At 42.4% G+C, this 12,554-nt stretch overlaps 1 protein-coding gene across 3 annotated transcripts in view; it reads right to left on the bottom strand.

Moving 5' to 3' along the window:
- Positions 1-763: 763 nt before the first annotated feature.
- Positions 764-12,554, bottom strand: part of AZIN1 (antizyme inhibitor 1) — a 29,813-nt gene continuing 18,022 nt past the window's right edge. For 2 of the 3 annotated variants that reach the window (XM_056138611.1, XM_056138545.1), the window contains 7 exons: positions 12,096-12,230; positions 10,915-10,996; positions 10,175-10,249; positions 8,175-8,337; positions 3,574-3,689; positions 3,063-3,277; positions 764-2,510 (listed from right to left, as the gene is read on the bottom strand). In XM_056138611.1, the coding sequence (XP_055994586.1) occupies positions 2,402-2,510; positions 3,063-3,277; positions 3,574-3,689; positions 8,175-8,337; positions 10,175-10,249; positions 10,915-10,996; positions 12,096-12,230 (895 nt within the window). In that variant the 3' untranslated portion in view covers positions 764-2,401. The remainder of the gene's footprint in view (positions 2,511-3,062; positions 3,278-3,573; positions 3,690-8,174; positions 8,338-10,174; positions 10,250-10,914; positions 10,997-12,095; positions 12,231-12,554) is intronic. The other variant, XM_056138697.1, reaches the window with a different exon arrangement.

The following is a 12,554-nucleotide window of genomic DNA, read 5'->3' as shown; positions in this document are numbered from 1 at the left end:
GGAAAGTATGGCTCCAGAAATCTTGGCACACACATTTGGGCTTTGTCAAAACCATTGTTCCATACAGAATACCCAACACTGTCAGATTCCATGTTCCTTTATAATAAAGCAAATGAGATTCTTCAATAATGCTTGCAAGTTTATATACATATCAAGCAGGTATGTAAAATTTCAACTGCCACGGTAGAAGTCAAAGTAAAACAGGAGGAATAAAAGCATTTTATCTGTGTATTCAGAATCACACACAAGTTACCTTTACAGTTCAATTTACTATATAGAAATCATCTGGGTTTTATATTTTCAGTTAAATTCTGAACTGAGATTACAATATTGTTTTTAAAAAAGAATTGTTACATTAATTCAGTATTTTTAGCATACCAAATTCAAATACATAAGGTCAAACTTCAAATTATGGCAAACAGTCTTCAAATACAATACAGACATTGCTTAAAGTCACCTCATCATTAACAAGTGATACCTACAATTTTGAGTTCTTGCACATAGAACGGTTCTATGGATATGTCAAAACCACGAAGCTCAAAACTGTATAGTCAAGCCAAAGACTCAAAGTTGTACCATTTTCAAAGGTTTGGCATTTCTTGGACCACAAAGCACAACATGAAAAGAAAGGTGGGAATAATTCTTCATTCACGGTTTAAAAAAGTTGCATGGTAGCTTGGAATTTTGCATAAAACCCCATTTATACCTTGGCAAAGTCCAAGGGAAATTAAACGACAATGGACTGGGGCCTTAATTTTTAAAAAAAATTTTTTTTTTATTAACAGAACCCATGACATTCAGATGGGCATTAATCAAATCAAAAAGATTAAGCACCTACTGGTTTTAAAGAGACTGAAATTTATTAGACTCCTGATCAATTTCATTTCACCTTGAAATCAAGGCGTGAATAAACCAGCTATTGAATGCATTCCGAACTTCTCCTATGTAGCACAGGTAGAATTTTCTGTCCATTGGCACCAAAGTGAAGTCACGTTTCCTCTTGGGAGACAGAAATTCCACATCTAAACATGGAAGAAGTTAGGAAAAAGTGACTCCTGTTGTTTATTACTATTGTGATTCTGAGATCTAGGATTCCTAATACACTAGCAGTGAACAATACAAATTCCTTGCAACGAACAACTCAGCTGCTGATGCGAATTTTCTTCCCCCATCACCATGGAATTTTAGTATGAAAAGTAATTACTAAGCTGAACAAATGGGAAATAAGAAACTAAGTGAGTAGCTTGAAAAAAGAAAAAGACCCCCCTAAAGATTAAAATCACTTGTAACTGAGAAAAAAAACAGGTGTGCTTCATCCCAACCCCAAATAACTCTGCATTTAAATATTCTGTGCAAAAGAGCAACAGGTTTCTGGATAAAGATGCAGCCCTTTAAGTTTCAGTGTGCTGCAGATTTCTCTGCAACTTTAATTCCCTCCCCCCAGGTTTATTCAAAGTTTTTAACAGAATCTTCCATTTCAGCCAAACGGATTTATGATTCCAAAGATTTACTAAGGTACGCGATTGCATTCTATCTATACAGAAACACCTATTATTACAAATGCTTTATGCAGGATTAACATTTTTTGGTGTTAAAATTGTTAAACATCATGCTTACTGCACATCAACTCTCCATAATGAATCTGAACTTCACAATGATTTACCAAACATTTTACTTAAATTACTAATTAAATAACTGAAAAATGTACTGAGCCAAACTAAACTGAAATGGGCTATAAAGGAAAAGAACCTTCAAAACAGTCCATATACACATCTATTTCAAAACTACCTTTGCTAGCTAGCCCCTTTCCCAAGTTTTAGCTGAAAAAACAGTAAAATCTACACAAATATTTATTGCAATCATACAAGGGTTACATTAGGTCAAGTACAACAAATACTATGATGCAATTTTACATTTATTAACTACAGTTCAAAGCACAAATTCACACATTCTAAATACACTAAACGTATCTAATGAAGTCACACTGGTCTTCCACTGACATTTTGCTCTAGCTGGGTGAAAGACATTAACTTTACAAGACTTTTAAACACGAATCCTTAGTATAAAAACTGTGTACTTGTATGTAAACGGTTTAATGGGGAACCCAATTAATGGGCTTCCATCTCCACTAAGTCATCCATTTTGTTGCATATTTTAATTTTAAACGCTTAAGGGGTAGGACAAACTGATAAGTTTTAATCTGGATACATTATCTAAATCTCCCAATTATTCCCAATGAAATATGATGAGAGCTGATTTTGTCTGGTCCCAAATAGCTACTACTAAGTTTTTGTTTTCAAGAGAATAAACAGAATAAGATCAGATTTTTCCCCCATTCTGGAATGTAGACCAGACAAGTTTAACCTGCCAACTTCAGATCTAAAGAAGCGTTAATGCCTGTTTAAGCTTCAGTGGGAAAGCTCTCTTCCTGGCTCAGCTGAATGCAAGAAGGCACAAAGAAGAAGTTCTTCATCGTGTCCGAAGTAACTCCAGCATCTTGCATCTCATACCTACGAAGAAAGAAAAAAACTGTATTAGCCCCACATTTAAGAACAAACCCACACAACCAGTAAAATGAGACTACAAAACATCTTCATCCTTTAAATAAAGGGCGACTATTTGGGAGCATGGAACAGAAGAATGGTTGGCATGTGCGCATGCACACACATACGTGTTTTATATTAGGCCACAGCTTAGGGCTCTGTGTTAGGGACCATTCCTAGCATCGTTACATGCAAAGTGAGGGCCTTATTCCCTATACTGTCTCTCAGAGTGGCCCCGGGGCCTCTGGGGATCATACCCAGGATGCCCACATACGAGGCAAGTTTTCTACCAACTGTACCACGCTCCAGCCCCTGTTAGCCATCATTTTACTCCACCTCAAATACAGGAAGCTTTAGTTCACGTTTTGTTTTTGTATTTTTGGGCCACGTCCAACGATGCTCAAAGGTTACTCAGGTGGGGTGCTAGGGATCGAAGCCAGTCGGTCAGTGCAAGGCGAGTGCCCACCCACTGTATTCTCTTTCCAGCCCCTCAAATACAGGATGCTTTAGACTCCTTACCAATCACTGAATGACATCATGTAATAAACTGCTGGCCTCTGAAAATCACTGAAAGCAGATGGCTCATGGAAAGAATCTGCTCCCATGTTATCAAAGATGAGCCAATCTCCTACATTCAGCTCAGGAAGAAGACAGCATTCCACAATCTGATCAAGCTCATCACAGGATGGACCCCAAAGGCTGCTTGTAAACAGAGGCTCATCGTCCTTGTATTTCTGCAAGAAAGAAAAAGTTGCTTGGAAATTCAGTTTTTGCTCAAGCAGATCCTGAATGTGTTAGAAGACGGGGGCACCTTTCAGGGTCTCAGAGCCAACGAGGTGGTAAAAGCCCTTCTCCTTTTAGGCAGCAGAGGGCTGCTGCCAGGGGGCCATGTCCTCCAAAAGGGCAAAATCCCCTATCCCTTCCCACTGCATCCTAAAATCTTTCTCCAAAAGTTGGTATGTGCATTAAGAACAACAGTGCAGTTTATAAACTGCCTAATAAGCTTTGATTTTTTTTTTATATGACTTGCCTTGTGAACCTCTGGAATGGTATTTAAGTCCTCAGACAGTTTACTTGCAAAAGAACCATAAACACCATCATTCATATAATACATGAAGGCTGGTTCATCACTTCCGGTTTTTTCTACTGAAAGAGAAACAGATAAATATGAAATGGTAGTAAACGTAGTCACTATATAGCATATAAAATATTAACGACTCATATAGCTCAGACTTTCAAAATTTTTACATAACTTAGGAAACACATTGATATATACTAAAATGCCAAACCTACATTTTTACAAAGGAAGCCAACCAAGGAATATATGAATCAAGCGCTTTACTGCATCAGTGAAAAAATGAAAGTAAATCAAAGGCTACGATGAGCTATCAGAGAGGCCGGATAGTACAGCGGTGAAGGTGCTTGCCATGCCTACTGGACAACCGGGGCTCCAACCCAGGCAAGCACTGAGGAGTAAGCCCTGAGCACCTCTGGTATGGCCCAGAAGCCAATACGATACCCCCCCAAAAAAACAAAAAAAAAAAAACCAAAACCCCACCAAAAAACAAAAAACAAAAAACCCAGCCAATGGGGCTGGAACAATAGCACAGCGGGTAAGGCGTTTGCCTTCTTGCACCGGCCGACCCGGGTTCAATTCCCAGCATCCCACATGGTCCCTCAAGCACTGCCAGGAGTGATTCCTGAGTGCAGAGCCAGGAGTAACCCCTGAGCATCAGCTGGGTGTAACCCAAAAAGCAAAAAACCAAAACCAAAACCAAAAACCAGACAAGGTCAGGATACACCAAAACTTGCGTGTGTGTACTCTCAAACACCCCTCCCCCACCACCAGTGGGCTTAAGTAGCAATAGCATGTTGAAATCTTTGGAAAGGCTTAACTTTCATGACCTAGCAACCACTCTTAATCACATCTGCAAAGCAACTGAAATCTGTCAACATGATTTACATAGGAGTGTTTGTAGTGTGGGGTCCCAGGGGCCCATCCCCCGCTGGAGGGTGTGGCGTGTGGGGTCAGGACCTCTAGGGCTGAACACGGAGCAGGGACCACGTAGCGCTGGGGTCTTGGTCTTGTTTAGGGTTTGCTGTTTTTGGGTTACACCCAGCAGTGCTGAGGGCTTCTGGTGGGACTTGAGGTACCTTATGGGGTGCCGGGGATCGAAGCCGGTCTGCTGCATGCATGGCAAGTGCCATCCCTGCTGCCCATCCCATCTCTCTGGCCCCAAGCACTGTGGCATTTTCCCAATGTCTCCCCCTCCTTCCGCTCTTCCCTTGCCACCGTCTGAAGACTGAGGGTGGCTCACAAGCCCGGCGGTTTGACTTGCTACTTCCTAGCTGAGGGCGCTGCACATCTTGACTGATGACAACCAGAAATGGCTTGTGGTGCCAGCACCGCCAGGACTGTGCAGCTGAATGTAGGTCACTGGGATGTGAACTCAAGACCGTATCTTGAAAGGCAAGAATTCTCAACCCTGCACTGTTCCCTAGGCCCTGTAACAGCATTATTTCTAATAGTCCTAAACTGGAAAAGACTAGTGTTTATCAGTAATGGAACAGGTAAATTATATACTCTCATAGTGGAATATTGATTTAAAAGCACAGAACAAAATGGTTCCATATTATACTGGATCTATGTTATCTTACAATGGACTTGGAGAGATTGGACAGTGCGGAAAGGGAGTTTGCTTTGCGTTTGTCCAAGACAGAAGTTTTGACCCCCAGCACCACAAATGGTCCCCGAAGCCCTGCCAGGAGTAATCCCTGAGCACAGACCAGAATTAGCCATGAGCACCACAGGGTGTGGGCCAAAAACAAAACAAAAAACAACAAAAATGTTTTAAAAAGAAAAAAAAATATGCATCATAATTTCATTTAAATCAAGCAGTCCCGAATAATCTGCAATGGAACACCCCCCTCCCCCCACTACCACCTTAGAAAAAAAGCTGCTAAGATGTGAGAGATGTACTTATTCCTTCTGAAGCACACACTCAGCAGCCTGGGGGAGAATGCAGTTCCAGCGCTAGAACCCAGGGCTCTCTGCAAGCAAGGTTCATGCATCCTAGTCCCGAGCTCTTTGAGCCTGAAACACTCTAACCGGGATGTTGTGCATGCCTTCCTGCGTCATGTTAAACATGCCCAAACAAAAACACCCAGGAGGACCAGAGAGACATCACAACAGACTAAGTGTTGTTTCTGGTAGTGCATGAGTTGGCTGCTCGGGCACTATCTCTGAGCACTGAGGGTTAAGCAAGTATGCACTAGGAAAGGGAGAAAATCTTTTCTAGGCACTTTATAGTATGCTGAGTGGCATACTGCACTCAAATATACATACATTTCCAAGTGCGTTCTGTTCACTGAGCAATTATTTTTGCAGACTTACAACCTAAGCTGAAATCCCGTTCTCTATTAACAGGAATGAAAGCACCTAGAAGAAATGCTAATTCCACAACTAAGACACGGAAAGGACAGGATGAGCCAGAAACACCTTGATGGAAAGAAAGCAAAGAAACATTCATAAGTGATGGCAGCACAAGAGGACACCAATTTGGGGCAGTACATGAAGGACTGCCCGGGAGTTACTGTAAATCAAGACATTCTAAAATAATGCAAGATGGGAAAAATAGTTTTTGTTTAGGTTGATTTAATATCAAATTCATTACTACCGAAGTTAACAGGATGAGAAAGAGGTCATCTGTATATTTAATCCACTGGCCAGTTGAGATTGTCTGAAACTATCAGTAGCACTGTGAAAAGCTCCTTGGCCATCCATGCTACAATTTCACCTACAATTTTCCTGTTTGTAGGGCCTCACACCTACAATTTCATAACCCCCATAATGTCCTTTAGCATCCTAACAAATGAGCAGAATCTGAAAATTAAAAATAACTTTCAAACTAACTGGAATTCAGAGAAACAAAGAGTATTCTGAAACTCTGGGGGCCTTCAAAGAGGGCAGGTGGGGACTGGGAGGGAAATGAGAGACTGGCACGGGAAGGCTACACTGGGAGTGTCGCAACACTAAGTGCTTGAAACATCTGTATAGTGAACGACTTTGTAAATTATGGTGTTTTTAATAAAAACTAATAAAAAAGGAAACACAACAACTTTGGGGTCTGGGAGACAGCTCAGCAACAAAGCACCTCTCTTGTTGGATTACAAGGAGCTTAGGTTTATCAGGCTGCACCCATCACAGTGCTCCCGAGTCACTCCCAGTACTTTGTCTGTGACTACTCTTTGCGCTCTCTTCCCCAACCAATTTGTAAGGTCTCATCCTTCTAGGACACTAACTTGTACTGCAAGTTAATATTGCCTTTCTCCTCTCCTTATGTCTTTTGATCGTTTAATGCAATGTCCTTTTTGTATAGATACAGGAAAACAATTAATATTATGCTTCATAACTTAGGATTGAATTGGCCTTGAATATTATTCACTCCCGGGCATCTGCTTTCTCAACTTAAGCCTCAGTTGCCCTCACTTCCTAGCACCCCAAGGGCAGGGTCCCGACGTGGGACTGGATGGAACCAGGGCAAGCCAGTAAGTTATGTGCTACCCTGGCATTGTGATGGGCCAGGCCAAGGTGCGACGATTCTTAACTATAGATTAAGAGTTTGATCATAGGCAAATGCTGTCATGATCCAAAAGTAACGACGAGACTAGGATCCTGCTGCTAGGGATAGGAAAGATATCTGGCCTGAGCACTGTAGTCTGAGATCGAGATGGCCCTAGGAGAGCAATTCTATAAGCTTAAAGTATTTCTTACTGTGTCCATACAAAATGATTTATATTATGTATGCTTATATGTTTGTTGGACAAGGAGAGGAGAAACACACCCAGGGAATTCTGTTCTAGTGTGAGTTGATCTGCTAAATGAGAATCTGCCCTAGAAACTGCTTTTCCTGTGTGTCCTGACTAGCTTGGATGAGACTGAACTTTTCTCCCCTTCAAACTGCCTTCAGTAAATGATTTCAGTATATTGAGGCACTTTCCCTTATCTCACAGGAACCTAGCGGGTCTTAGGTATGCAGATCCCAGGTGCTAAGCCAGCCCTGATCTTGGAGATGGAGATGCCTGGCTCCAGGCAGGCTAATCTTTGAGATGTATTTTCCCAAGCTCTAGCAGACTGGTCTTTGATGTGCCAATCCAAGTGCTTGTAAAAGGTGAGGCCAAGATTACTGGCCGGTGGATGTAAAGAAACAATGGTATGTTTTGCCCCTCAATGTTCTTTAACTCCTTTTGATGACATCACTATACCGCACCCTTTAGAGGTGCCATGATCTACATAAGGGAGATTTCAGGGCTCTCACTTCCACACAGTGACACTATAATTTGGGAACCTGGGCAGATGGGGCTGAGGACAGAAGCTGAGAGAACAAAGGAGCACATGCTTGAGGACTCCTGAGGCCTCCATGACATGCATTTCTTCCATGTAATAAACTGCTGCTAAGACCAACCAGCTTAGCCCCCGTTTCCTTCCTCCGCCTGACCATCGCCATCGACCTCCCTGGAGTGGGAAAACGGCCCGAGACTACCAAACGCGGGCGGTGGGAGAGAGGCCGCTGCCGTCCCTTTGGCCGTCCTTTTTTGTGTGTTTACACACTGTCTTGCCTGTAATCTTACCTCCAGAGGAAAATTTATCATTTTCAACAACTTTCTTTGCAATAATATTAACTGCAAGAGTGAATGCAGAAGACACATAGTAGCTTCCAGGTTCTGAAATGATCTTAATGCCAGACCCTTCAGGAAAGTAGATATCCAACAAAGGGCTGATGACATGATTAACCTAGGGATTTAAAACACATTATGGTTTTAACGTTAGAACAGATAATCCCACACAGTGACACTATAATTTGAGTCTCAGATTATGACTTTTATATAGCAGTCATCAAACAAATAGGATTCCAAACCATTATCTTTAATCAAAATATTGCATTAATTAAAAAGTCCTAAATCTGGGACTGGAGCAACAGTGCAGCGGGCGCTCGCCTTGCATGTGGCCAACCGAGGTTCGATCCCCAGCATCCCATATGGCCCTCAGAGTCCTGCCAGGATTAATTCCTGAATTCAGAGCCAGTAATAACCCAATGGGTGTGGGCAACCTCCACCCCCAAAACAAACAAAAGAAAAGCCCTAACTCCAATGGCAATGCCCACTGATGACTAGTTATGCTTTTATGCCTAGTGAAGAACCAAACTTTCAGTTCATACACATAAACAAAGGAGGGTGGGGAAGGAATGTGGATATTTTTGAGCACAAGAAATATGACGAGCCTCACGCATGAAGAGACTGGCAGAGGAACCCAGGTGTGTGGGACTCCAAGCCTGCTTGGATTGGGACTGGGGCCTCCTCCACCCAGATCCCCCACCTTCCAAGCGTTACACCCACCAACTGCCCCCCCCCCCCCCCAGTGTAATCCCATGAATGGCCAAGACCCAGAGACTAGCCACAAGACATCTTATTATTTAGTTCTTACTCTGGTGAACCTGGCAGGCTACCAAAAGTATCCTGCCCACACGGCTGAGTCTGGCAAACTCCCCGTGGCGTATTCAATATGCCAAAAACCAGTAACAATGATGGGTCTCATTCTCCTGACCCTGAAAGAGCCTCGAATGTGGCACTTTTTAAGAATCTCAGGGCTAGGACAAAGGAGACGTTACTGGGGCTTGTTCGAGGCAATTGATGACCAACAGGATGACAGTGATATAGTGATACAGTGAAGAGCTAAATCTGCCTTGTTATTCTTCTGTGCCACAGGGATAGAGTAAAAGCAAATGAACGGGGCTGGCTCTTTAAGCCCATGCTCTCCCCTGAACGTGGGTGTCACGTGCTTATTTCCACTCTGGGGAAGTCTATGTTCTCTGCTGAACACACACTTTGCACTTCTGTCCCCTCACATCTTTCTAAATAAGTTTCATTAAAAAGTGAGGAGGGGGAAGGGGAGAGAGGGGAGGGGGGAGAGAGAGAGAGGAGAGAGAGGAAAGAGGAGGAGAGAGAAAGAGAGATAGAGAGAGAACTGGAATCTTTTTGTGTCATTAGAGTTTTAAGAATTTCATTAAACTTCAAGGCCGGTGGTAAAGAACCCAGTGGGTCTAAGCACATACTCTGCATGTAGGTTCCATCCTTGGAGTCAAATGCAACCACCCGCCCCAGTATCCAGGTGGGATCAGCCCCCCAACAAATTGAAAGCTAATGTGTCTTCTCATTGCCCGTTCATTTTCTTAGAATACTTGAATGCTAGCAGCTTGTAAGTCCTTATCATTGTGGGGGTTTAGGGGTGGTATACATACCATACCCTCACCCCCCACCACTTACACAGAAAAAATTACTCCAATATAACACTAGTTTCATTAAGCTCTGGGTTTGGGGCTGAAGAGAGTGCAGTGGGTGTAGCACAAAACAACAACAACAAAAAACTGAAGTTCTGAAACAAAAACTGATTGGGGGTGGCGGGGGGCAGTGTTACAATAAAATTGGTCACAGTTAAAGGTGTTGAAAGTAAAAGGACCAAAGATCAACTGCACAACTGAACTAAAAGTACATTTGGCAACCGTGTTGAATTTCTTGGCCAGAAAGGGAGCAAGTGGAAAACATTTACGAAGCTCAGAACTAACAAAGCTTACCTCTTCCAGCTGATACTCGGTTCCCGTGAAGCCTCCGCCGATATCTAACATGTTCATTGTAAAGCCAAATTCTCCCTAGAGATTGAAATAAACACCTCATCAATTTCCAGATTGTAACGAAACACATATACATTCTGAAAAGCTCCTTTCTGAGGGGAGAGAGAGATTTGCTCTGATCTTCAATACATTACATTTTTTGGGGATTATATTAACAAGAGATTAATGCGCCATTACATACACATCTTTCTGGTATTTACCTGCACTGCCTAACACAGGCTTCACCCACTTAAAGTAACTATGGGGCTGGAGCACATGAGGCTGACCTGGGTTCAAACTGTGACACCCCAAATAGTCTCCCAACCCCGCCAGGAGAGATCCCTGCGTACAGAGCCAGGAGCAAGCACTGCCAGGTGTGCCCTCAAACCAAAAGAAAAGTAACTATTGAACCCTGAAAGTCTGTATAAAAACTGAGGGGCATCCTAAGCTTAATCCAAGTATACCACAGATGACTAACAATGAATGCTAATCTTAGCAACTGGCCTGAAAAGAGGGAAATAATCACAGGGTCAAAGAGGACACTGGGAACGGAAGGGGGTTGGTGGGGTAGGCTACAAGCCTAGGTCAGACTCTGTTATGCAGATGGCCCCCTACCACCACCAGAAATGACCCCCAGTACAATCAGATTTGGCCCAAGACCTCATACCCTCCCCCACAAAAACAATATAATGAAATGTACTTACAGCCATGTCAAACACACATCGGGCATCAGATAGTGCATGTACATATACTTGGGATTCTTTGCAAGAACTTGAAACATGAAATCTAAAAGAAATAAAAACAGCACTAAGTTTTAGAGGCTTTCCGATGTTGTTCAAATGTTGTTCCAACTGACACATAAAGGAAGTAAGGAAATGTTGGATTACTACACTTTTTTTTTTTTTGCGCATTTTTGGGTCACACCCGGCAATGCACAGGAGTTACTCCTGGTTCATACACTCATGAATCACTCCTGGCGGTGCTCAGGGGACCATATGGGATGCTGGGAATCGAACCTGGGTCAGCCGTGTCCAAGGCAAATGCCCTACCTGCTGTGCTATTGCTCCAGCCCCTGGATTACTACACTTTTATGAACAAATTTTAACAAAATGTTTTACTTCATGTGACTCAGATGTGGGCTTCACGTATATATGGTATATAACATGCAACAAATGAGTTAACTGAATTTTTCATTCGAATATATAATTCAGATGAATATTACTAATATTTGTTAGTTATAGTTGAAGATTCTGAATGCTTCAATTTAAATGTGGACTGAATCCTGATTTTGGTTATAGTGACTACACAAATGTGCTAAAACTCACGCAAGTATACTATAAGATGAGGCCAATTCCCAAACATTTGAAGTTCAAATATAATTGCCTAAGGGATAATTTAATGTAGTAGGGGTGATTCGTTACCCAAGTTTATGAATAATTCTGCGGACCTAGTGAAACTAGGAGAGTATGGTTAATTCAAAATTTGACACTTTATGCACAACGGCTCTAAATAAGACTGGGACTCAGATATAAAATTAAGAGGGTGAAAAACTCATTTAGCTGAGTGTCCCCAAAGGATTCAAGAACTCAACACTGAGGCCAGAGCGCTCCAGCACACAGCAGGCGGATGTGGCCCATGGTTCACCAGCTGGCACCACATACACGGCTCCCAGGGCAGTACCAGGAGTGATCCTTGAGGAGTCAGGTATAAGCCCCAAACACTGCCAAATACGGTCTCAAAATCAGAAAAGGAGAACAAAAACACACTTCTTTCCAACAATTTGAAGATGTAAACTAAATTACTAGCTTAACTGAATTACTGCTTACTTTATTTCATTAGGGGGTACACATATACAAACAAACAGCCTACTGAGACAAATACTCACTTAACTCCAATAATTTGGACATCAAGTTCCTTAGCACATTCCAAGAGGTGCCTACAGTTCTTCAGGGTAGTGCCAAACTTCATGTTACCCTCTTCACCTCCAATAGCATCTTCTGTTGCAATATGTAGTAAGACCCTAAGAGAAGGGGAAGATGATTGGGGCAGAGTTGGTTTACATCATCATCAGCACATGTGAAGCCAGAAGATTGTAGGAATTGTGTTGATTATGCGGCCAGCACTCCCAAATCCAGCGACGGAAGAATCAAGTGAACCTAACGAAAAACCATCCTGTATAGAGAAAAAACTAGCAATTAGGGCCTAAAGCGTGATGCTCACAAGGATGTGAATTTGGAAAATGCAGGAAGTTAAGACTCTGTTGGAGCAGCAAGAGTGGGTTGGGCTCTGAAATGAAGACAACATTACTTTCAAATGAAGTCCATCAATCCAAAAGTCCACCTAG

Source organism: Sorex fumeus, unplaced genomic scaffold, assembly GCF_029834395.1.
Source record: "Sorex fumeus unplaced genomic scaffold, SorFum_2.1 ptg000002l, whole genome shotgun sequence".
Taxonomy (NCBI): Eukaryota; Metazoa; Chordata; class Mammalia; order Eulipotyphla; family Soricidae; genus Sorex; species Sorex fumeus.
Note: the sequence above shows the minus strand (reverse complement) of the source record. Positions and strands in the feature narration are given on the sequence as shown.